The following is a 26,511-nucleotide window of genomic DNA, read 5'->3' as shown; positions in this document are numbered from 1 at the left end:
GTCGGTACCGATGCATACCACTTCCTCGGTATCTATGCCAGTCTTAGCGCCGGAACCGAGATCCTTACACCAGGCTGTTCAAACATCGGCGCCGACACAGCCTATAACATCTCCCGGTACCATTTCACAGAGGTCTGGGAAGTCGATGCATAAAACTCGACACCTAGAACCCTCCACACCGGAATCCCGGGACCGCAGTTTTCAAGTGCGGGACCCTGATCTGTGGGGCGATTCGGAGGACCCTCTTCTCTCAGAGGGAGAGTGTTCATCAGGAGAAGAGGATCCTTCTGTTTTGGATCCATCCTCTAAACCTGATGCAACTTCTTTTACCTCTTTTCTCAAAGAGATGTGTGAATCTCTCTCTATTCCCTTGGAGGCTGAATCCAAAAAATCCAAGGCATTTCTTGATGCTTTGGATTTTGACCAGCCTCCAAGGGAATTTCTCAAACTGCCTCTCCATGACATATTAAGAAACACATTTTACAAAAATCTAGAGACACCCTTGACAATCCCAGGAGCTCCCCACAAACTGGACTCCTTATATAAGGTCATACCTATTCCAGGCTTTGACAAGCCGCAACTCCCCCATGAGTCCTTACTGGTGGAATCTACTTTAAAGAAATCCACGGGGACTAGTGTATACGCTTCTGTCCCTCCTGGCAGAGAAGGTAAGGCCATGGATAAGTTTGGCAAGAGGTTGTATCAAAATGCGATGCTAGCAAATAGATCAGGGAACTATGCTTTCCATTTTTCTTTTTACCTTAAGCATCTCATTCAGACTTTGTCATCTTTTGCCTTTCGCCAAACTTCTTCATCGCTCTTACAACTGCGCAAGTTCATGGTCAGATCAATCTATGATACCTTTGAGCTGACCTCTAGGGCCACGGCTATGTCGGTAGCTATGCGGCGACTGGCCTGGCTCAGAGTTTCAGAACTCGATGTCAATCATCAAGATCGACTGGCCAATGCACCTTGTTTGGGGGATGAGCTGTTTGGAGAATTCATGGACTCCACTACTCAGAAACTCTCAGCTCATGAGACTCGATGGGACACTCTCCTAAAGACAAAGAAGAAGACCCCACCTACTAGGCCTTTTCGCCAACAATCGGCCTATCAACGTAGATTTGTGGCTCGTCCTTTACCTCAGACCCAGCAGCAACCCAGGCGTCAGAGGCAACAACAGAGGCAAGCTGCTAGACCAGCACAGCAGCAACAGCAGGTGAAACTTCCCCCTTCACAGAAATCAACTCAACCCTTTTGACTTGGTTCTCCAGGACATAGCCAGTCTCTCTCCTTCTGCCCATCTTCAGCAGCCCATAGGAGGACGCCTTACTCATTTCATAAGCCGTTGGGAAATCATCACCTCGGATCAGTGGGTCCTCAACATCATCCGCCACGGCTACTCTCTCAATTTCCAGACTCTTCCTGCCCAAAGTCTGCCAAGAGAGTCTGCTTTGAACACTTCTCAGTCTTCCCTCCTTCTTCAAGAGGTTCAATCCCTCCTTCTTCTGAACGCCATAGAGGAGGTTCCTCTGGATCAAAAGGGGCAGGGATTTTACTCCCGTTACTTTCTAGTTCCCAAAAAGACAGGAGATCTCAGACCCATTTTAGATCTTCGCGATCTCAACAAATGCTTGGTAAAAGAGAAATTCAAGATGCTTTCTCTAGCTACTCTTTATCCTCTTCTCAATCAAGGCGACTGGCTATGTTCCCTAGATCTCAAAGAAGCATACACTCACATACCGGTCAATCTGGCCTCCAGACAGTACCTCCGCTTCATGATCAACCATTGTCATTACCAATACAAGGTGCTACCCTTCAGTCTGGCCTCCTCTCCAAGAGTGTTCACCAAATGTCTGATTGTGGTGGCCGCCTTTCTACGTTCCCACCACCTTCAGGTGTTTCCTTACCTGGACGATTGGTTGATAAAGGCCAATTCTTCTCAGATAGTACTCCAGGCCACCAACCAGACCATCATGTTTTTATAACTTCTGGGGTTCGAGATCAATCTACCCAAATCTCATATTATCCCCACTCAGAGACTTCAATTCATTGGAGCGGTGCTGGACACAGTCCTCATGAGAGCTTTTCTGCCGTCCAACCGTCTTCACACTCTCCAATCTTTGTGTCAGCAGGTGCTTCATCAACGTTCCATCTCTGCCAAGCAAATGATGATACTCTTGGGTCACATGGCCTCCACAGTTCATGTCACACCCTTCGCACATCTCCACCTACGCACTCCTCAATGGACCCTAGCGACCCAGTGGTCCCAAGCGACGGATCCTTGCTCATGACACATATCTGTGACATCCTCTCTTCATCAGTCTCTACAATGGTGGTTGATATCCTCAAATCTCTCCAGAGGTCTTTTGTTCCATCTACCTCCTCATCAACTTGTCATCACCACCGACGCCTCCCCTTATGCCTGGGGAGCTCATTTGAACGAATTCCAAACTCAAGGACTTTGGACAGCCCAGGAAATGAAACATCACATCAACTTCCTGGAACTCAGAGCGATGTTTTATGCCCTCAAGGCCTTCCAGCATCTTCTCTTTCCTCAGGTCCTTCTACTGTGCACAGACAATCAAGTTGCGATGTACTACATCAACAAGCAGGGTGGGACGGGCTCTCGCCTCTTGTGCCAGGAAGCCCAGAAGATTTGGGCTTGGACCACAGATCACCACCTATTCCTAAAAGCTATCTAAATTCAGGGAGAACAGAATTCCTTAGCGGACAAGCTCAGCAGAATTCTCCAGCCTCACGAGTGAACACTCGATCCTTTTACTCTGCAGTCCATCTTCGCTCAGTGGACACTCCTCAGATAGACCTCTTTGCAGCTCCTCACAATCATCAGCTGCCCCACTTCTGCTCCAGACTCTACTCTCCTCACCGTCTGGCAGCGGATGCATTTCTCCTGGATTGGTCCAATCTCTTCCTGTATGCTTTCCCTCCTCTGCCTCTCATGCTCAGGACCTTGTTCAAGCTCCAGAGGGAACAGGCCACCATGATTCTGATTGTGCCACGGTGGCCAGGCAACATTGGTTCTCCCTTCTACTTCAACTCAGTTCCAGGGAACCTATTCTACTTCCACAATTTCCTTCTCTGCTCACACAACATCAGGAGACCCTTCTGCATCCCAACCTCCAGTCTCTGCACCTGACAGCCTGGTATCTCTCGGGCTGACTTCAAATGATACTCTTTTATCTCTGCCCGTTCGTTCTGTTCTGGATGCCTCCAGGAAACCGGCCACTCTGCAATGTTACCATCAGAAGTGGACACGGTTTTCTTCCTGGTGTCTTCTTCATCATCATAATCCTACGTCCCTTGCTGTGGAGACCGTGTTGGATTACCTTCTTTCTTTGTCTGATTCTGGTCTCAAGTCTACTTCCATCAGAGTCCACCTCAGTGCTATTGCTGCTTTTCATGAGCCAGTCCATAGGAAACTCCTTTCAGCTCATCCCTTGGTCTCCAGATTCATGCGAGGACTTTTCAATGTGAAATCACCTCTTAAACCTCCTCCTGTGATCTGGGATCTTAACGTGGTTCTTTCAGCCTTAATGAAACCTCTGTTTGAACCTTTGGTCACGGCTTCTTTCAAATTTCTCACTTGGAAGGTTCTCTTCCTGATTGCTCTCACCTCTGCCAGGAGGGTCAGTGAGCTCCATGCACTAGTAGCAGACCCACCCTTTACCGTCTTTCATCATGACAAGGTGGTTCTGCGTACACATCCAAAGTTTCTCCCTAAGGTTGTCTCTGAATTCCATCTCAACCAATCCATTGTTCTGCCTGTTTTCTTTCCGAAACCTCACTCTCACTCTGGAGAACAGGCTTTGCATACTTTGGACTGTAAGCGGGCTTTAGCTTACTACTTAGACCGTACTAAGCCCCACAGATCATTCCCTCAACTCTTTCTGTCCTTTGATCCGAATAAATTGGGACATCCTGTTTCTAAACGTACGCTGTCCAATTGGCTTGCAGCGTGCATTTCTTTCTGTTATGCTCAGACCGGACTGACTCTGGAAGGTTCTGTCACGGCCCATAGAATTAGAGCTATGGCAGCATCTGTAGCTTTCCTCCGTTCCACTCCTATTGAGGAAATCTGCAAGGCTGCCACTTGGTCCTCAGTTCATACTTTTACATCTCACTATTGTCTGGACGCATTCTCCAGACGGGATGGTCACTTCGGCCAATCTGTTTTGCAAAATTTGTTTTCCTAATGGCCAACCTTCCCACCATCCCTCTTTTTGTTAGCTTGGAGGTCACCCATCAGTCAAGAATATGCTGCCTGCTTGTCCTGGGATAAAGCACAGTTACTTACCGTAACAGGTGTTATCCAGGGACAGCAGGCAGATATTCTTGCGTCCCACCCACCTCCCCGGGTTGGCTTCTTAGCTGGCTTATCCTAACTGGGGACCGCGCGCCTCCGTCGGGTGGGAAGGCACTCGCGCGTGCGCGGTGCGGCCTGCTAGAGCTTTCCAAGTTCTTAGAGTGCAATCACTCTAAAATTGTCCGTACCGGGGCTCCGTCGGTGCCGACACCCATCAGTCAAGAATATGCTGCCTGCTTGTCCTGGGATAACTTGTGGCAACCTCATGAGACCATAGAAACTCACAAAATTGCCACAAGAACTCGTGGCAGCCATTTCACATAGCAACTCTGCACAGGGCAGGAGCGTAGGAAAATCGCTACTTATCCACCATTTTTGGGTCAATTTTTTTACCCAAAAATCCTGGTTTATATTCGACTATATACGGTATGTACTTTTCTATTCTGATTTTTATGGTGTTGGGGGAGGGGGGTCAATGATCACCAAGTCTGTACTTTGTGTCTGCAGTAGTTATCTGTTCTCTTTGGATACCTTCTGGGGATTGAGGGGTACTGATAGAGAATTACTATGCAGGTCCTTGACCTGATGGGCCGCCGCGCGAGTGTACTGCTGGGCAGGATGGACCTCTGGTCTGACCCAGCAGAGGCACTGCTTATGTCCTTATGGCATTTAGACCTGTTTTTACATTGCCTAAGTCACAACGTACAAGTTCTGTCTAGGCAGTCTCGTTAAACTTTCGGTTATTCTTGCAGTACGACTAAGTCTAGGTCAGCCTATGTCCTGCCTAAATCCCGCCCTCACCACTCTTCCTAAAATGTCCCTTTCAGCTCTGGGCGTACAGCAGTACTGAAAAGACCTAAGCTGTTTTTAGATATGTCTAAAACCTGTTTCAATTATCGGCACTTGGATGACTTGTCTTTTTGATCATCCAAATGCCGATTTAGGTGGGATTTTAGACGTATTTCCATTTTGATTATGAATCCCACAGTGTTTTGATAGGGTCAGCAATCAAATTTGTCCAGGGTACAGCCCTCTCTCCCAGGAGGAGTACTGGATTATGTCCTAATACTAGATGATCTTTTATGGGCAGACTCAACTAAGAGTGATGCTGAGGTTCAGGTTTGTCAAACCCTGGACATGCCTGGACTCTGTAAAGAGAGTATAGCTTTGTTGGTGCCATGGGTACAAGAAGAGGCATCTCCCAATTTTTAAACACAGTATCCCTCATAAGATGGTGAAATGGAAATTTTAAACAATCGTTAGGAATTTGTTCAAAGTCCAAGGCATCAAACAACTCAGCTCAGATTCAGATTCCATCTTTACTGGAAGGGCTTGTCCCATCTGATGGATAAATCTAGTGCAGTGGTCTCAAACTTGCGGCCCGCCAGGTACTATTTTGAGGCCCTTGGTATGTTTAGCATAATCACAAAAGCAAAATAAAACAATTTCTTGATCATATGTCTCTTTAGCTATAAATGACAATATTATTATTAAGACTTAGCCAAAAGAAAAGATTTATAAACTAGAAAGAGTTTTACCTCCTGCAAAATTGTCATTTCTTTAATAAGACATTAACTATTTTTTCTGCGGCCCTCCAAGTACCTATAAATCCAAAATGTGGCCCTGCAAAGGGTTTGAATTTGAGACCACTGATCTAATGAATGATAAACTCTGGCAGACACCTCCTTCTGGGTGGTAGAAGAGAAGAATCTTACATTATACCGAAGGATTCTGAAGTAGATAGTTCTGGATCAGAAAAAGTAGGATCTGAGAGGTCGGACCCAAAATCAGTTCTTTTGGGAGATGAGGCACGTTTCAAGCAGTGGTCTTTCAATTTAGACCAATATCGATGAGAAGACTTTTGACTTCGGTGCTTGGAAGAACTTCTAGTGGTGTCTCAGTACCAATCTGATGTAGAGCGAGAAGAACTGCAGTGTCTATGAGGGTTCGCAAGTTTGGTACCAGAGTCCCTGGTGGAGCGATGCTCGGGCTGGGATGGTACTGATGAAGCTGAGGGAGAAACAGGGGCTAGTTGCACTTGTGTCGGTGTTTGGTGTGCATCAACTTGATGCTTGAGAAGTTGTTGATGTATGAGTGGAAGGTAAAGTATGAAAACGCTTCTTAGCATATTTAGGAGGAGAAGTCAATAATTCCACCGGTGCTGACACTGAGCGGGGTGCTGGCGTCATAGTCAATGCCTCCATGATTTTTAGGTTTTGGTGGAGAAGACATGGTTGATGTTGAAGGGGACTCGAAAAGTTTCTCCTGCTGCAGAAGCCTAGCCTTTAGAGAATGTTTCTGAAGAGTAGAACAGCAGAGACAAGAATTGACCCGATGCTCAGGACCAAGACATTGAACGCACCAGCTGTACAGGTCAGTGATAGAGATGGCCTTGTTGCACCGAGAACACTTTTAAACCCGTTGGAAGGCTTGGTCATCGATGGAAAAATAGCCACAGCAAGGTTGTACCAGTCATTGAGTAAAGTGGAGTCCAAAAATCAATCAATGCAGCCGGCCTGCTAAGGGGCCTAGAGTGGCCTGAAGGCCCCAGAAAACAAAAAAAAAATTGAAGAAAATAACCAGTGAAAAGGGCAGAAAGGCAAGAAAGAGGGTAGAAAAAACATGCACTTGGAGACACTACAAACACAACTTCTTAGCTCTACGGAAGACTAAGAACTGATGGTCCCACGAGACGTCGGGCAGGAAGGCACTCGCGCATGCACGGCACTCGTGGCGGTCTTGAGACTTCTTTTAGAAGTTAAAGTGACAGTACACAGTGACTGTCCGGGGCTCCATGGATGATATCACTGGTCTGTGAAAATATGCTGTCTGCTTGTCCTGACACCTTTTTATTGGATTAATATTTCTTTTTTATTAACTTTCAGATGCCAAAACCTCCTTTCATAGATCAGGACAGTATACCATAACAGCAGCTTACTATCCTGACCTGAAGAAGTTGGTTTTGAGCTCTGAAATCTTTACTTGAAAAAAATGTATAATGTTAGTCCAATAAAAAGGTTATCACCTAATTTTCCATTTTTTGTTTAATTTTTATTTAACTTGTAATATGATATGAGGTTGAGAGCAGCGTTTTCAATGCCATGGTGGAGAGAGCTTCAGCTAGTGGGGCTTGGGATCAGAATTTATTTATTTTTAAAGTTGAGTAGTGATTGGATGGATAGGGGTGGGAGGGCAGTCCACAAATAGTTTCTCAGCCAATTTGTCAGTCCGCAAGTGCAATAAACGTTCGGAAATGCTGGTTTACAGAAAAGTACCAATCCCAATACCAATTTACAGAAAGAAGTATGGTAAAACAGCAACATTTTACAGTTGACTTGCAAACTTACCTCTTTAATGAGATTTTTGACAGGTTGCTGACCACCGCCTGATCCCCACACATTGTCTATACGTTTTCTGCCCTTCATACTCAGTAGAACTGTTGCACGGTCCAGTGCAGCTCTAGTGAAAAAAAATTATCTGACATTTATATAGTCTGAGCATAAACATTAATATATTAATACTTAGTTTTATAGTGCTATTGGATATCTGCAGTACTGTACAGTGGTTAAGTATTCAGGTACAATATGTCCATGCACAAAAGAGCTTACAATCTACATGGGTGTATCTGAGGCAATGGAAAATAAAGTAACTTTTTTCAGGTCACAGAGTATCAGTGGCAGAAGTGGGAGCTTCACACTGGCTTCCCTTGTTCTCAATGAGTGTATTTATTTATTTGGCTTTATTAACTGCCTTTATGAAGGGAATCACCCAAGGCGATATACAATTAACAGTAGTTAGATAATCTAAGAATTTAACCTATCTGACCTGGTGGGCTCACAATCTAGCTATAGTACCTGGGATCAACTCACAACCTGAGTGCCAAGGCAGCAGCTCTAACTACTAGGCCACTTGCTCCCCCTAAAAAACAAAACAAAAAATCCAATTGGCACAGAGAACAAGCCTGCGTTTTAATAACCATCTATGTCTACAAGCTGGGGAGACCAGAGTTCCAGAGAGTTATGTACTTGAAATCTCCATAACTGGTCCCTATTTCTGCTATCTCTAATGATAGTTGCTGCAATCAGTATCAAATGGAAATGCGGCAGGTCTGCCTATATGTTCTGATGGCTATATGGTTTGCAAATAGTGCATCTGTATGGTTTTGTGCAATCTTACAGTATCTGGAGGTAGAAGAATTTTGTGTTACTCTTTATTGAATTTTAAAATACATGTTTTTGTATGATGAGTTGTGCAGACAATAGAAAGGATTAAAGTTTCTCAATGCTGACAGTAAGTTTATTGTGAATCTGCCTACTATTCAATCCTTAACTGCCTACTATTCAATCTTATACAGAAAAACTATGCAACACAATAGTCCCAGACTTCTCATTGATAATAATAATAATAATAATTTTATTCTTATATACCGCCAAAGCCATGGAAGTTCGAGGCGGTTTAAAGCAAGAAGCGCTGGACAATCAGCGAAGCGTTAACTGTACAATCTTATATAATGAAAGAATTGGAAAGCTATATAGATCTTAGCAGAGCTGTATAGATTCTTAGTTTACAAATCGATTGAACAAACTCGTGTTTACTAATTTTCTAAAATTGAAGTAGGATGAGGAGAGTGTGATAAAGTTACTAAGCCAATCGTTCCATTTGCCTGCCTGGAAGGAGGCAAATGGAATAAGGAGGATCAAAACTTCTTTGAAAAAAAGGGGGGCGGAGATTGGCAACGAACCGGGATGGACACATGACTCATTAGTTCTCTCTCTCTGCTTATTTATTTCTCTAAAATCTGCAGTTATAAGTACTGCAAAGGAATATAAAACATACCATATTACCATTACTAACCAAAACGGCATCAGGAAAGCAAAACAAGTTGGAAGCTGCTTTTGCTACAGCTGGCAGGATGAAGTGGCCTAAACCAGGTCCTCCACTCAACTAAAAAATGCAATACGGCAGGGAGCAGGCCAGACCGTAAGCCGCGCATGCGCACTTCCTATGAGTCGCTACAGCTCACGGAAAACCGGCGCACGCATAGGAAGTGCGCATGCGCGGCTTACCCTTTTATTATATTAGATTACCACATTTATCATTTATTAAACTTGATAGTTGCAGCACAATTCAAGGCAAGTTACAATAAAAATGATTTGCCGTATAAAACAGAAATAGAATACCATTAATAAAATAGGATAGAAATCTTTCGGACTATTAGTTAGCTGGACAATACTCTAATCTGAACATACAATTTCAGATTACAGCTCTCAATACTACTTTTGCAGTGCAATTACTACTTACCGGGCATGTACACAATCCACTGTCCCTTTATAACTGTCTATGTAAGTCTTGCACAAGATCTCATCTCCAACAGCTCTAGCAATAAATTGGCCCACCAACTATTAAAGACAGAACAAATTACTGAATCAAACCAATAAATATGTCAGGACAAGCTTTTTCAACTCCCTGTAAAAGAGAAAATAGCTGAATTTTTTTTTCTAGTTAAAACAAAGACTTATAGGATTTATTAAAGGGAAAGGGATTGGGATTTTTATACAGTATTTTTTTGTAGTTTTACAACCACAATATCTAACCTGAGACAGTGGAGGATTAAGTGACTTGCCCAGGATCACAAGGAGTAGTGCGGAGTTTGAACCCACAACCTCAGGGTGCTGAGGCTGTAGCTCTAACCGCTATACCACAACCTCCAAATAATATATTTGTTTGTATTCTATTTAAGGCTTCCACTCATATTTGTAGCTGTCTCTTCAGGACTTCAACCACTTATAAGTGGATGTTTGAAAAAGAGATTATATACTTACCCTGGTAAGCTCTTTTCCAGTAGATAGGTGAGACATTCTAGAGCAGTGTTTCTCAGCTTGGTCCTGGAGTACCCCCTTGCTAGTCAGGTTTTCAGGATATCCACAATGAATATGCAAAAACTTGATTTGTGTACACTGCCTCCATTATATGCAAATTTCTTTCATGCATATTCATTGGGGATATCCAGGACTGAGTTGAGAAACACTGTTCTAGAGAACAGGGTTATCTCCCCATATTTGCATGGACTGCAGAAGGAATCCACTCTGGGTTTTTCACTCTGCCCCCAGTGTACTTCACAGATCAGCTTAGTGCCCCTTATAACAGTCATTACCCAAGAATAGAAAGGCACACACACATGTGAAGTAGAGGCACTAGTAACCCCAGGCTAAATTATTGTTCTGCTCATAAACAACTAAACAGTACCGTTAACCACCAACACAGACTTCAAAGGAGATTAGAAACTACTTCCTAACAAGTTGAACATATGCACAGATTCTTCACAACCCCAAAGGGCTGGTTGGTCACCAAGAATCAGCTTGGAGAAGCATAAGTAGACTGAAAACTGAAAGCAGGTGCAGGAAGGACAGGGGAGTCTAGAATTTCTCACCCATCTACTGGAAAAGAGCATACCAGAGGGTAAGTACATAAACTCTTTTTCCAGTGCAATAGGTGAGACATTCTAGATAACAGGGACATTCAAAATCAGTCCCTCTTAAAACAGCTAGGGTGGGCTTGCTGCACTGGCCCTTAAAACTGAGGACCTGAAGGCTGAGTCCTGCCTGGCAGCAACATCCACTTTCTAGAACTTGGCAAACGTGTGAAGCGAAGACCACATGGCCACCATGTAAATCTCTTCAGGAGGAACAGCTCGAGCTTTGGCTCACGACGAAGCCACACTCCTGGTATAATGTGCCCTGATGCAAACAGGAGAAAGTGTTTCTCTGCCAGAATATAAGCTGATAAATTGACCTTACGAATTCATCTGGATACTGTGGCCTTAGAAGCGGGAGCACCCCTCTTAATTGAATGAGTCAGCACAAACAGATGGTCAGAGATCCGAAACTCGTCAGTGACCTACATATAACGTAGAATGACAGTGGGAGAAAAAAAATGGTCACCGCGGGTATGGGGACAAGGCCATTCACTGCCCTGTGAAGTGGTGAATGGCCTTGTCACCACAGTTAAGGGAGAGAATGCGCGTGGTCACCGATTGCGCGGTCTAGCAGCCCCCTACTTCCTTCCTAACGATCGCCGCCATCCAAGCATCTCCCTCCCTCCCTCCCCCCTCACCTTCATGGTCATTTTTAATTTTCTCTCCACAAGCAGCCAGAGCCTTGAAGTCGTGTGCGGCTGACGGAAAGTTCTCTTGACACAACCGGAAACAGGAAGTTGTGTCAGAGGAGAAATTTCTGGCAGCCGCACACAACTTCAAGGCTCCAGCTGCTTGGGGAGAGAAAATTTAAAAATGCCAGTGAAGGTAAGGGGAAGGGAGGGAGATGCTTGGATAGCGGCGAGCGGGAGGGTGGTGGCTATTGGATTGCGCGAAGGGTGCTGAGGAGGGTGGAGAGGAACAGACGCTGAAGGGATATGGGAGAGAGAGAGAGAGATGGGAGAAGATGCTGAAGGGATATGGGAGAGAGAGAGAGAGAGATGGGAGAAGATGCTGAAGGGATATGGGAGAGAGAGAGAGAGAGAGATGGGAGAAGATGCTGAAGGGATATGGGAGAGAGAGAGAGAGAGAGATGGGAGAAGATGCTGAAGGGATATGGGAGAGAGAGAGAGAGAGATGGGAGAAGATGCTGAAGGGATATGAGAGAGAGAGAGAGAGAGAGAGAGGGAGGGAGGGAGAGAGAGAGAGGTGGAGAGGGAGAGAGAGACACGCTGAAGAGAACTGAGGAAAAGACGATGAAGAGAAATGGGGAAGAGAGAGAGAGAGGGGAGAAGATGCTGAAGGGAACTGGAGGAAGGAGGAGATAAAGAAAAAAGGCACATGCTGAATTAGGGAGACAGATACCAGATCTGAGGGGAGGAAAGGAGGAGAAAGATGCTAAAAACCACCTAGGTAAGTGAAGGGAAGATGGAAGGGAAGAAGACAGAGATGCCGGACTATGGGGGGAGCAGAGGGAAGAAGATGGATGCCAGACCAATAGGGGGGGTGGGGGTGGAGGGAGAGAAGGAAGGTAGAGGCACAGTAAAAGAGCATATGGAAGAGGCAGAGAGAAAGCAGATAGTGGATGGAAGGAATTGAATGAGGAGAAGATGAGGAAAGCAGAAACCAGACAACAAAGGTAGAAAAACAAATTCTATTTTTTTTTTTTGCTTTAGGATAAAGTAGTATATTAGCTGTGTTGATAAACATTTATAAACAAAGACCTTCCAGCTGAATTTCTCTAGTTCGGAAGCCAGAACTTTGATTTATAAAATGACAATTGTACAGAATATTGTTTCTTTTTATACTTTAATAAAATAAGTTCAGTATATAACTATTCGAGGCTTGAGTGGATGGGATCAGATGGTTTGCGTGGATGGGGCGGGGACTGAGCTCACAGGGACGAGCTCACGGGGACAGAACAGGAATGGGTTCATGGGGATGGGGCAGAGACAGACCAAACTTTTTCCCCATGTCATTTTCTATGTAGGAGCACCCTGCGAACGTCCAATTTCTTCAGCAGGCAATCCTGAGTTCTGGGACTTGTTGGCTGAAAAGCAGGCAAACACACTTCCTGATTGACATGGAAACCTGAAACAACCTTTGGCAAAAAGGAAGGAACTGTCCCACAAACAAACCCCCATCTCCAAAATATGGGGAAAAGAATCTCTACAAGACAACACCTGCAGTTCGGAAACCCTACGGCCAGAGGTAATGGTGACAAGAAAAACAGTCCTGATAGTTAAATCCAAGAGAGAGACATCTCGAAGAGGCTCAAAGGGAGCTCCAGCAAGGCCCGACAGCACCAAATTAAGGTCCCAAGCCAGGAAACGATTTTTAACGGGCGGCCGGATCTGAAGAGTCCCCTTCAAGAATCGAGCAACATCTGGATGTGACGTCAAAGAGAACTGAACCCACAGAGATGCCACAGTGAGGCCTTTATCCAAACCAGCCTGAAAAAACCCAAAAATCCACGCAACCAGAGCCAACTAAGGATCCACCTGGTCTTGGGCTTGTTGGAAGGTTTTCCATGCCTTAGCATAGCTCGACACAGTGGATGACATCTTAGCTCTGAGAAGCGTATCAACCACCAGATCAGAATATCCTTTATGTTCTAGGGCAGGTTGCTCAAGAGCCATGCCGCAAAGCAACCCGGATTTTCCATGGCTACTGGACCCTGAAAGAGAAGGTCCAGATAGACATTCAGACAGAGACTGAATCCCACACACAGCTGCAACATATCCGCATACCACGGTCTTCGAGGCCAATAGGGCGCCAACAGAATGATGACCTGCAATCCTCTGAAGGACTTAGCGATCAGTGGCCAAGGAAGAAAGACATAGAGAAGAACTCCTGGAGGACATGGTTGTACTAGAGCACTGAGCCCCTCGCTTCCGGGCTCGGATCTGTGACTGAAGAAGCGCTGTGCCTTCTTGTTCCTTGCCTTGGCCATGAGGTTGAAGCTGGGCTGCCCCCAGCACTGCACAATTGCCTGTAACACTTCCGGTGGGAGGGCCCACTCGCCCAGATCCAGAGTCTTTTGGCTGAGAAAATCTGTTTGAACGTTGTCCACTCCAGCCACATGCGATGCCATCAGCGCCAGAAGATGACGTTCCACCCAAAGGAAAAGTAGATGGGCTTTCTGAGCCAAGGGAGAGCTCTTAGTTCCTCTCTGGCAATTGACATAGGCCACCGCCGTCACATTGAATGGAGAAGAGCCAGACTGCCTGACTCTCCAGGATCACCTGCAATGCTCTTAGGACCTGACAAATGGCCCCGAGCTCCAGACATTTGATTGACTACCTTTTTTGGAACAGAGTCCAACATCCCTGAAGAGGACGATTGCAGTGCTGAACACCCCCAACCCTGAAGGCTGGCATCTGTTGTCACCACAGTCCAGGAGGCAATGTGCAACGGAACACTTGCAAAGCGACTGAGGATAAAGCTACCAATTCATGCTCACTTGGACCTCCAAAATCCATGGTAGACACATTTGCAAAGCATTCTGGTTGGGTGCCCAGCGGGAAAGCAAGGCATGCTGAAGAGGATGCATGTGCACTCTCACCCAAGGGACAACATCCAGCGTGGCCACCATGGACCCCAAAACCTGAAGGCAGTCCCACGCTGCAGGAGCTGACTTCTTCAAAAGAGCCATAATCTGAGCACACAGCTTCCGCCTGCGAGCCTCGGGAAGGTAAATACAGCCCACCGCTATATTGAAAAGAACTCCCAGATATTCCAGTGACTGCATGGGTGTCAGATGACTCTTCCTGTAGTTGACAATTCAGTCCAGGTCTTCCAGGAGGGAGGCTCTGATCAGTTACTCGTCTAGATAAGAGTGAACCTGCAACCCCATTTTTCTCAGATGAGCCACCAATACCATCTTCATCTTGGTGAAGGTCCGGGGTGCTGATGCTAGCCCAAAGGGCAGGGCCATAAATTGGTAATACTGATCCAGAATATGAAACTGCAGAAATTTGTGGTGGGCTGGAAAAATGGGAACGTGCAAGTACACCTCAGTCAGATTCAGGGAGGCCAGAAATTCCCCCAGAGCCACTGCTGCAATGACCGACTGCACGATTTCTATTCAGAATTGAGGAATCTTGAGTGCTGCATTCACATGCTGAAGATACAGAATAGGTCTCCAATCTTCTGATCCTTTCTTTGGTATGATAAAGTATACAGAGTACCTGCCTGAGCCTGCGAGGTCGTGTAGCACCGGCTCTATAGCTCGAATATCCAGCAAGCACTCAACAATAGTTTGGAATTTGCACACCTTGTCTGGGCACCCGGACAGAGAATCCAAAGAATTGCGGAGGGTCCGCCACCTGGCTGCCCAAAAAACCAGCCAAGTCAAGCCCCAAAACCAATGGCAGCTCCCCACTGGGCTAGCTGAGCATGGAATCACATACTTCTGTGAGGAGGAAGCACAACTGGTAGCTACCCCCTCCCTCTGCTGCACCACGCGGCATGTGACGCAAGGACGCTCAAAAAGCGCTAAATTTGCTCAAACAACGCATGAGTTCACAAGAGGAGACCCTAAGGACTTCATACCAGCAAGTTTCCTGGCAAAAAAATGAGTTTTGAAGAAGCAGGAAGAAGATGAAAAATAGATAGCTAAAAATCCAAGATGGCCACCGGCACCAAATTTGTGCCAAAAACGCACTAAAATAAACACTTCCCGGGGGAAAAAAAAAGACAATTTTAGGATTTTTTTCAGGGAGGGGGAACACAAGGGAACACTTGAAAACACAGAAAACTCCTCAAAATTAACTTTTCAACATCGCTGTGAGAGCCTGTCACACTGCTGGGAAAGCCTTCTCTAAGATGATCTTCGAGCTGCCAGTCAGACTCCACTGTCTGACAATGCCTCCACCCCTGCGAACCACTGGATGTGCATCAGGACAGGCAGAGGTGCAAAAACGCAGCTGCGGGACACTGCTTAGCCCCCAACAGTCTGACCTCAACCCCTGCTTAGCAAACGGTGAGACAACTTCAAGGATTACTATGCAGACTTGCCAACAGGTATCCAAAAGGGCTGATGTGGCTGATGGCTGGCAGAGGCCTGTCAGCTACAGACCAAAGTCTGTGAATTCACAAGCAGGCAGCGCCTCCAAATTGCTGTAGACGCAAAAATACATCCAAAAGGGGAAGAAACTATGTTGAAGTAAAATAATAAAAATGAGGAGAGCAGAACACACACAGTTGTGGCCATTCATGCAGAAGGAAAGACTGCTAGAGGGCGCTAAGCTGATCTGTGAAGTATACTGGAGGCAGAGTGAAAAATCCGGAGTGGATTCCTTCTGCAGTCCATGCAAGTATGGGGAGATAACCCTGTTGTCTAGAATGTCTCAACTATTGCACTGGAAATGTATTTAGCTATGCTTCAGAGAAGTTTGGAAAAAAAAAATTAATTAACAAAATTGGAAGATGATGAATGAACAAACCTTTGGGGCTCTTGGAGTATCCAAAACTAATTCAGGAAGTTCTTGAAGCAGCTTATCAAATGACATTTCTACATCACTTGTGCTAAGTACTGTCCCACATAAAGCAGATAACAGCTTCGATGTCATTTCTCTGTGACTAGCCTTCCCTTCCAATGCCAACGATACTGCCAGCACTGGTAAACCGCATTTCATTTCTCCAAGATTTAAATCTTTCAACATTTCCTAGAAGAGTAAAAAGAAGCACATAAATGCATAGGTTTATTGCTGTAATAAGGTACTGGATGAATACAGAGAGGTCAGTTTTAAGTTAAAAAAGCTGTCAAGTAACTTAAAAGGAAAGGGAAATGGAATGGCGACTTGTATAATGCCTTTTTGTGACTTTGGCATTCAAAGCTGACATTCAAAGCAGTGGGCACTGCAGGATTAAGTGACTTCCCCAGGGTCACAAGGAGCAGCACTGCAATTTGATCTCACAACCTCTGGGTACAGAGGCAGCAGGTCTACCAGTGAGCCACACCTTCCCTTTAAATTATAGTTCAAAGTTATGCAGATTTTCAGAGGTGCAATTAAGATTTAAAAAAAATTTTAACAGATAAATATCCATGTTAAGGGTTACTTCACAAGAGGTAGCCTAGGTTAAGAGGATAAGAAGGCGCCAGGCCAGAGCCTATTTTCTGAAGACATATAGGAGGCCTATTTGTCTTCACAAAATACTAGTGGTGAAAGCACAGTTACTTACCGTAACATGTGTTATCCAGGGACAGCAGGCAGATATTCTTGACTGATGGGCGACGGCACCGATGGAGCCCTGGTACGGACAATTTTAGAGTGATTGCACTCTAAGAACTTAGAAAGTTCTAGTTAGGATGCACCGCGCGTGCGCGAGTGCCTTCCCGCCCGACGAAGGCGCGCGGTCCCCAGTTAGGATAAGCCAGCTAAGAAGCCAACCCGGGGAGGTGGGAGGGACGCAAGAATATCTGCCTGCTGTCCCTGGATAACACCTGTTACGGTAAGTAACTGTGCTTTATCCCAGGACAAGCAGGCAGCATATTCTTGACTGATGGGTGACCTCCAAGCTAACAAAAAGAGGGATGGAGGGAAGGTTGGCCATTAGGAAAATAAATTTTGTAAAACAGATTGGCCGAAGTGTCCATCCCGTCTGGAGAATGCATCCAGACAATAGTGAGATGTAAAAGTATGAACTGAGGACCAAGTAGCAGCCTTGCAGATTTCCTCAATGGAAGTGGAGCGGAGGAAAGCTACAGACGCTGCCATAGCTCTCACTTTGTGGCCCGTGACAGAACCTTCCAGTGTCAGGCCCGACTGAGCATAACAGAATGAAACGCAAGCCGCAAGCCAATTGGATAGAGTGCGTTTAGATACAGGATGACCCAACTTGTTAAAGATCAAAGGACAAAAACAGTTGAGGAGATGATCTGTGAGGCTTAGTGCGGTCAAGATAGTAAGCCAGAGCACGTTTACAGTCCAAGGTATGCAAAGCCTGTTCACCTGGATGAGAATGAGGCTTTGGAAAAAAAACAGATAGGACTATGGACTGATTAAGATGAAAGTCAGACACAAACTTAGGGAGAAACTTTGGATGTGTACGGAGGACCACCTTATCATGGTGAAAAACAGTGAAAGGTGGATCGGCCACTAGTGCATGAAGCTCACTGACCCTCTTGGCAGAAGTGAGAGCTATAAGAAAGACCACTTTCCAAGTAAGAAATTTGAAATGCGCAGTGGCCAAAGGTTCGAAAGGAGGCTTCATTAAAGCAGACAGAACCACATTGAGATCCCAGACTACAGGAGGGGGCTTGAGAGATGGTTTCACATTAAAAAGTCCCCTCATGAACCTAGAAACTAAAGGATGAGCCGAGAGGGGTTTTCCATGAATTGGCTCATGAAAAGCAGCAATGGCACTAAGGTGAACTCTGATAGAAGTAGATTTGAGACCAGAGTCGGACAAGGAAAGGAGATAGTCCAACACCAGTCGCACTGCTAGAGACATGGGATCATGGTGATGTAAGAGGCACCAGGAAGAAAACCGAGACCACTTCTGTTGATAACACTGGAGCGTGGCCGGTTTCCTGGAAGCATCAATGATAGAGCGGACAGGCTGAGAAAGGAGTGAGTGAGCCGAAGTCAGCCCGAGAGATACCAAGCTGTCAGGTGCAGAGACTGTAGGTTGGGATGCAGTAGGGTCTGCTGATGCTGAGAAAGCAGAGAAGGAAACAGTGGAAGAATTATAGGTTCCCTGGAACTGAGTTGAAGTAGAAGGGAATACCATGTTGCCTGGGCCACCGTGGAGCGATGAGAATCATGGTGGCTTGTTCCCTCCGGAGCTTGAACAATGTGCGCAGCATGAGCGGTAGAGGAGGAAATGCATATAGGAAGAGATTGGTCCAATCCAGGAGAAATGCATCGGGAGCCAGACGGTGAGGAGAGTAGAGTCTGGAGCAAAACAGGGGCAGCTGATGATTGTGAGGAGCTGCAAAGAGGTCCACCTGAGGAGTGCCCCATTGATCGAAAATGGACTGGAGAGTCAAGGGGTCGAGAGTCCATTCGTGAGGTTGGAGAATTCTGCTGAGATTGTCTGCCAAGGAATTCTGCTCCCCTTGAATGTAGACAGCCTTCAGGAATAAATGACGAGCTGTCGCCCAAGACCAAATCCGTTGGGCTTCCTGACACAACAGGCGAGAGCCCGTCCCTCCCTGTTTGTTGATGTAGTACATTGCAACTTGATTGTCTGTGCAAATGAGTAGTACTTGAGGAAAGAGAAGATGTTGAAATGCCTTGAGGGCATAAAACATTGCTCGTAGTTCCAGGAAATTGATGTGGTGTTTCTTTTCCTGGGCAGTCCAAAACCCCTGAGTTTGGAACTCGTTCAAGTGAGCTCCCCAGGCATAGGGGGAGGAATCTGTGGTGATGACTAGTTGATGAGGAGGTAGATGGAACAGTAGACCTCTGGATAGATTTGAAGATGTCAACCACCAAAGAAGCGACTGTCGAAGAGACGAGGTCACAGATATGTGCTGGGAGCAAGGATCCGTCGCTTGTGACCACTGAGTCGCTAGGGTCCATTGAGGAGTACGCAGGTGGAGACGTGCGAAGGGGGTGACATGTACTGTGGAAGCCATGTGCCCCAAGAGCACCATCATGTGATTTGCAGAGATTGTAATCTGTTGAAACGTTTACCTGCTGACAGAGATGAAGGATGGTCTGAAGGCGGTTGGATGGAAGAAACGCCCTCATCAGAACAGCGTCCAGAATGGCTCCAATAAATTGAAGCTGCTGGGTCGGAATGAGATGCGACTTGAATAGATTGATTTCGAACCCCAACAGTCGAAGGAAGTGAATGGTGTGATTGGTGGCAAGCAGAACCGCCTGAGGTGAATGAGCCTTGATCAGCCAATCGTCCAGATAAGGGAATACTTGAAAATTGTGAGAGCAGAGAAAGGCCGCTACCACAATCAGACACTTGGTGAACACCCTGGGAGAGGAGGCCAGACCAAAGGGTAGCACCTTGTACTGATAATGATGTTGATTGATGAGAAAGCGGAGATATTGCCTGGACGTCAGATGGATAAGAATATGTGTGTAAGCCTCTTTGAGATTGAGGGAGCATAGCCAGTCGCCCTGAGTGAGAAGAGGGTAGAGGGTGGCAAGAGAGAGCATTTTGAACTTCTCTTTGACCAAACATTTGTTGAGATCTCTGAGATCTAAGATGGGTCTGAGGTCTCCGGTCTTTTTGGGAACTAGAAAGTACCTGGAGTAAAATCCCTGACCTCTCTGATCTTGAGGAACTTCTTCGATGGCATTGAGAAGAAGGAGGGATTGAACCTCTTGAGCGAGAAGGAGGGACTAAGACTTGTTGGAAGCAGACTCTTTTGGCAGGCCTAACGGCGGAGGAGTCTGAAAATTGAGGGAGTAGCCGTGGGCTATGATCGAGAGCACCCACTGGTCGGTGGTGATTACTTCCCATCGAGAGTGAAAAATGTTTAATCAACCTCCTATGGGCTGTGGAAGAGGACAGGAGGAAGACTGGCAATGCCCTGGAGAAGGGAGTCAAAAGGGCTGAGTCGGCTTAGTCTGAGTGACAGGCTTGATGGCAGGCTGCTGTTGCTGACGAGCCTGTTGATGCTGTTGCCGTTGCCTCCGAGGTTGAGGAGGATGAGGCTGAACCGGCCGAGCAGAAAACCGCCTCTGATATGAAGGTTGCTGTCTAAAAGGACGAGGAGGAAGAGGCTTCTTCTTATTTTTCAACAAGATATCCCACCTCGTCTCATGGGCAGAGAGCTTTTGAATGGTGGTATCCATAGACTCTCCAAACAGCTCGTCACCAAGGCAGGGATCATTGGCAAGGCGGTCCTGGTGGTTCACATCAAGGTCTGAGACTCGAAGCCATGCTAATCGTCTCATCGCTACAGACATAGCCGTGGCTCAGGATGTGAGTTCAAAAGTATCATAGATAGAATGGACCATAAACTTCCTGAGTTGCAGGAGACTGGAAGTGCATTGTTGAAATGCAGGAAGTTTGCAGTCAGGAAGATACTTTTGAAAAGAGGCCACTTGTTGAATCAGATGTTTCAGGTAAAAAGAGAAGTGAAACGCATAATTACCTGAACGGTTGGCTAACATCGCATTTTGGTAAAGTCTTTTGCCAAATTTATCCATGGCCTTGCCCTCTCTACCAGGAGGGACAGAGGCATACACACTAGAGCCTGCCGATTTTTTGAGGGTTGACTCCACCAGCAGAGATTCATGGGGCAGCTGGGGTTTGTCAAACCCTGGAATAGGAATCACTTTATAAAGCGATTCCAGCTTCCTAGGAGCTCCTGGAACGGTTAGAGGGGTTTCTAAATTTTTGTAAAAAGTTTCCCTCAGGATGTCATGGAGAGGCAACTTTAAAAATTCTTTAGGAGGCTGGTCAAAATCCAAAGCATCAAGAAATACCTTGGATTTTTTTAGAGTCAGACTCTAGGGGGAAGGAAAGGGTGTCTAACATTTCCTTAAGAAACTTGGTGAAGGACGAGTGCTTTGGCTTACTAGCAGGATCCTGCACCGATGGATCATCCTCATCCGAGGAATAATCTGCCTCGGTACCGAGAAGGTCGTCAGAATCATCCCACAAATCAGGGTCCCGTACCGATGAAAGACGGCCCTGAGAAAGGGGAGTAGAAGGTTCGGCATGCTTCGTCTTGCGCACCGATTTACCTGATCGCATGGACACTGTACCGGGTGACTGTACGGCAGTACGGGTGTCAAAAAACAGTACCGGCTCAGAAGTCGAGTAAGCAGTGCGTCGAAGAGACTTCGGTTCCGCCGAGAGAACAGGCATAGAGACAGATTTTTGCGGTGCCGATAACGTCGATGCCGACAGAATAGGCTGTTCGACAATTGGCACCGAAGGCTCAGTAGGTACCGACACTGGAAGGTGTGGAGTTAGTAGAGCCGGGAGCAAGTGTTGTAACTGCTCCTTAAGCTGGACCTGAAGGATGGATGCTATTCTCTCATCCAAAGACGGTCCCGATGGCACCGGTACCGCTTTTTTCTTGCTCGGTACCTGCGTTGCAGCTCGACGCTCAGGAGAAGTCGATGCCGATGAAGAGGCAGTGACTTCAATGGGAGCGGAGCGCTTGCGGGGCCGGCACGCAGTCTGCAGGACTTGACTCACTGCTTGTTCGACTGGCGGGCCAAGGACAGTAGGGGATGGCTTCTTAGCCGGCTTACCTACAGGGTGCGACACCGAGGATGGATCTTGCAGCGTCGAAGTCACCGGTGCCGATTTGGAGGAAGTTGTCGGTGTCGATGTCGGGGGAACTTCCATGGCGGCACCGAAAAGAATCCGCTGTTGAATTTGGCGATTCTTTAGAGTTCTCTTTTGGAGAGAACTGCAGTGGGTGCACGTTTCAGCCCTATGATCCGGACCCAGACACTGAAGGCACCACTTGTGTGGGTCGGAGAGGGAAATAGGACGTGCACACCGCTGATACTTCTTAAAACCCGGTGAGGGGGGCATGAAGGGAAAAACGGCCGTAGCAAAATCGAAGCCCGAGGCTTCGATGGTGCCAACAGGCCCTGCCGGGGCCGACTGGAAAAAAGTCGAAAAAAAATTGACTTTTTTTTTTTTTTAGAAAAGAAAGAAAATAATAACGTGAACACTTCATGACAAGAAAAAATACGCGAGCGGGAAGGTGAGAAAAAATTGAAAAAATTTTCCAACAGCCATTGGAAACACGTGTCTTCTTAGCTCCGCGGAAACTAAGAAACTGGGGACCGCGCGCCTTCGTCAGGCGGGAAGGCACTCGCGCACGTGCGGTGCGGCCTAACTAGAACTTTCCAAGTTCTTAGAGTGCAATCACTCTAAAATTGTCCGTACCGGGGCTCCGTCGGTGCCGTCACCCATCAGTCAAGAATATGCTGCCTGCTTGTCCTGGGATAATCAGAATAAACCATGATTAGATTGACACCACAGATATTTCTCACCAGGTGGGGAGCTAATGTAAACATACATATATAAAAAAGCTGCATGATCATGCCTATTTTATAAACATGCGTATTTGTGATTCCGCATGCAGTTCACCCAAACACTGCTCAAGAACACACACATGCCATCACATAATATATGCTGTTTTATCAACACATAATTTTTTATATATGTAACCCTAGGAGTAATTTTATTTAAAAAAAACCCCAAAAAACATTTAATATGCAGAAAACTTTAAGGGGTAAAAACAGATATAACTTTAAGGGGTAATGTAATGAACATATTATTTGTATGATACCAATACTGTTCTCACTCAACCCTGGCCCGTCCCTAGCTATGCCCTTTTTAAAAACACATAACTTGCAACTAGTTAAATGGCTAATATTATAGCTATTGAGTATATCAGACTATATTTTTAAAAAAGCAGTTATGTATTCATCATCCCTGCCAGTTGTATTAATGCTTCCTGATATGAGCTTGAAAGAGTCAACCCAAAAGCAGAGACAAAACTGCTAGCTTATTTTTCTCTGTATGAAAATCTACTTCTCACTATTATCATTATGTAATATACAGAGAATCATTTCATGACTTGAATGAAAATAGAGGCTTTGAGAAAAAGAAGAGATTAAATTGGGTAATGACTAGTTAAAGCAGTGTTCATCTAATTCACTCAGGAGAGATCAGAGTGAACACCAAACTTAGCTGCAATAATTAGGATGAAGATCGAGAACTACAGACTTCTGTGGAATCTATAAGATAGCTTTACAGCCTCTCCCAGTAAGTATGAACATAATAAGCAGAGAGAACAAATAGAATAAGAACCAACAAATCTCTCCTAACTTCTCTCTCCCATGGCTTCAAAATCCCACACAGTGTGCAGGAACATGTGCTGCAAAGGAAGCAGCTGACTCAAACGGCAGCAACAGTTGTCATCGAGAATCTGCTGCCAAACATGAGCTGTACAGGACAATACTCTGATTCCTTGTATATTCTCCATGGAGAGAGCTCTCTCTGCCACTTTTACTAATCTCATATCATGTCCCAGATGTAAAATGCACTTATCAGCAAGTTAAACCATGTTAACATAGTGAAACATTCATAAAATGATAATCTTCTGAATTATACTTTATTGAATAAATAAGCAACCGTGCTCACAATTAGTAGGATTTTCTCAGAGGCAGGCAGTCTCTGGGTTACGGTTTGATATAGAAAAATAGGTAAAGGTTAGGAGAGCAGCAACAAAGAGAGAGTAGAGAAGGGAGGAATTCCAAGTGCCAGGAAATAAATACAGAATTATGCTTGCGAGGTCAGATGCTATGTACACAGGGTTTTAGCCATGTGGCTGGCAAAGGCACAAGTCTGATTCTGAACAAAAGGACAGAAAGCAGCCCCAAGGCAGGGGAAGGGGGGGGTCCAAAAGAGAGACCAACAGGAACAGCACCAGGTAGCAGAAGGAAGGTCACACCTTACTGACTTTGTCAGGGCAAAAGTATAGAAATGACCAGAAAGTGAGAGGAGACAAGGATTCAAGTTTAGATGAAAGAAGGGAGGTGGTCTTAGCGGAAAGACCACTGGCAGAGAAGTTTTTACAGACAAGCAGGAGTTGCAGTATATGTGGGACTATATTTACCACAATACTTAGCTCACATATCTTGGCAAGAAAAAGCTACAGCAATAAAGTTCTGTGAAATTATTGAATCACATAAAGCACATCTTGGAGCCCTGTCACAAACAGGGTAAGGCTATAAGGAGTTGGATTTTTTTTTTTAATGAACACTTCTATCCAAAAAGCAGCTTAATATGTCCATCTTAATATGGCTAGGATATACATCAAAACAAATTTCCCACAGAGATGACAACCAAAAACACAGAAGGTCAGATAGCAGTACAGGCGGTATCTGGGCCAGTCTGCAGGGACTAAAGAAAAATAAATTAGCAGATAAGGTCTAATCTCCTTCCTTAGCGTCCCTCCAGACTGACCTAGACAGATGGGAAGTACCAAAGCAGTAAGCATCAAGAGTGGGACCCTGAGCTCCGATTCCAATATCCGAGCTCCAAAAACCACGTTCTGATGAGGAAGAACATCATCTTTGCGTTTCTTGGGTAGGCACTACCCTGTGGAACAGCCTTCTGCTCTAAAATTCTCCTCCGCCCATGAAGCTGCCTGGGACTGTTCTGTTACCAATAAAATAAGCTTAAAAACATAAGACATAAGAATAGCCTTACTGGGTCAGACCAATGGTCCATCAAGCCCAGTAGCCCATTCTCACGGTGGCCAATCCAGGTCACTAGTACCTGGCCAAAACCCAAGGTGTAGCAATATTCCATGCTACCAATACAGGGCAAGCAGTGGCTTCCCCCATGTCTTTCTCAATAACAGACTATGGACTTTTCCTCCAGGAACTTGTCCAAACCTTTCTTAAAACCAGCTATGCTATCCGCTCTTACCACATCCTCTGGCAACGCGTTCCAGAGCTTAACTATTCTCTGAGTGAAAAAAAAATTTCCTTCTGTTGGTTTTAAGAGTATTTCCCTGTAACTTCATCGAGTGTCCTCTAGTCTTTGTAATTTTTCACAGTGAAAAATCGATCCACTTGTACCCGTTCTACTCCACTCAGGATTTTGTAGACTTCAATCATATCTCCCCTCAGCCGTCTCTTTTCCAAGCTGAAGAGCCCTAACCATTTTAGTCTTTCCTCATATGAGAGGAGTTCTATCCTCTTTACCACCTTAGTCGCTCTTCTTTGAACCTTTTATAGCGCCATTATATCTTTCTTGAAATAAGGAGACCAGAATTGAACGCAATACTCCAAATGAGGTCACACCATGGAGCGATACAGGGGCATTATAACATTCTTAGTCTTATTAACCATCCCTTTTTTAATCATTCCCAGCATCCTGTTTCTTTTTTGGCTACTACTGCACATTGTGCGGAAAGTTTAATCGTATTGTCTACAATGATACCCAGATCCTGTTCTTGGGTGCTAAGCCCCAAGGTGGACCCTAGCATCTGGTAACTGTGATTCAGGTTATTATTCCCAATGTGCATCACTTTACATTTGTCCACATTAAATTTCATCTGCCACTTGGATGCCCAGTCTTCCAATTTCCTAAGGTCCGCCTGCAATTTTTCACAATCCGCATGCATTTTTAACAACTTTGAACAGTTTAGTGTCATCTGCAAATTTAATCATTTCAGTCGTCGTTCCAATTTCCAGATCATTTATAAATAAGTTAAATAGCATCGGTCCCAGTACTACAGACCCCTGCGGCACTCCACTGTTTACTCTCTTCCATTCAGAAAAAGACATTTAACCCTAACCTCTGTTTTCTATTGGATAACCAATTCCTAATCCACAAATGAACTTTGCCACCTATCCCATGACTCTAATTTTCTCAGGAGCCTCTTGTGAGGAATTTTATCAAAAGCTTTCTGAAAATCTAGATACACTATATCAACCGGCTCACCTTTATCCACATGTTTATTCATACCTTCAAAGAAGTCAAGCAAATTTGTGAGGCAAGATCTCCTTTGGCTGAACCCATGCTGACTCCGTTTCATTAAATCATGTTTGTCTTCGTGTTCCACAATTTTATTTTTTATAATCGTTTCTACCATTTTGCCCAGCACCAAAGTGAGGTTTACCGGTCTATAATTTCCCAGATCTGGAGCCCTTTTTAAAAATCGGCGTAACATTGGCCACCCTCCAATCTTCAGGTACTACAGACGACTTTAGCAACAGGCCACTAACAACAGGTCAGCAATTTCATATTT

General features: G+C 45.4%; 1 protein-coding gene across 6 annotated transcripts in view; it reads right to left on the bottom strand.

Moving 5' to 3' along the window:
* PDCD4 (programmed cell death 4) overlaps positions 1 to 26,511 on the bottom strand; it is a 134,817-nt gene that overhangs the window by 53,710 nt on the left and 54,596 nt on the right. For all 6 annotated transcript variants that reach the window (XM_033941747.1, XM_033941743.1, XM_033941741.1 and 3 more), the window contains 3 exons: positions 16,247 to 16,468; positions 9,629 to 9,726; positions 7,675 to 7,786 (listed from right to left, as the gene is read on the bottom strand). In XM_033941747.1, the coding sequence (XP_033797638.1) occupies positions 7,675 to 7,786; positions 9,629 to 9,726; positions 16,247 to 16,468 (432 nt within the window). The remainder of the gene's footprint in view (positions 1 to 7,674; positions 7,787 to 9,628; positions 9,727 to 16,246; positions 16,469 to 26,511) is intronic.

The sequence above is a fragment of the Geotrypetes seraphini genome, chromosome 4 (assembly GCF_902459505.1).
Source record: "Geotrypetes seraphini chromosome 4, aGeoSer1.1, whole genome shotgun sequence".
Lineage (NCBI taxonomy): Eukaryota > Metazoa > Chordata > Amphibia > Gymnophiona > Dermophiidae > Geotrypetes > Geotrypetes seraphini.
This window is presented reverse-complemented; position numbering and strand designations above follow the sequence as displayed.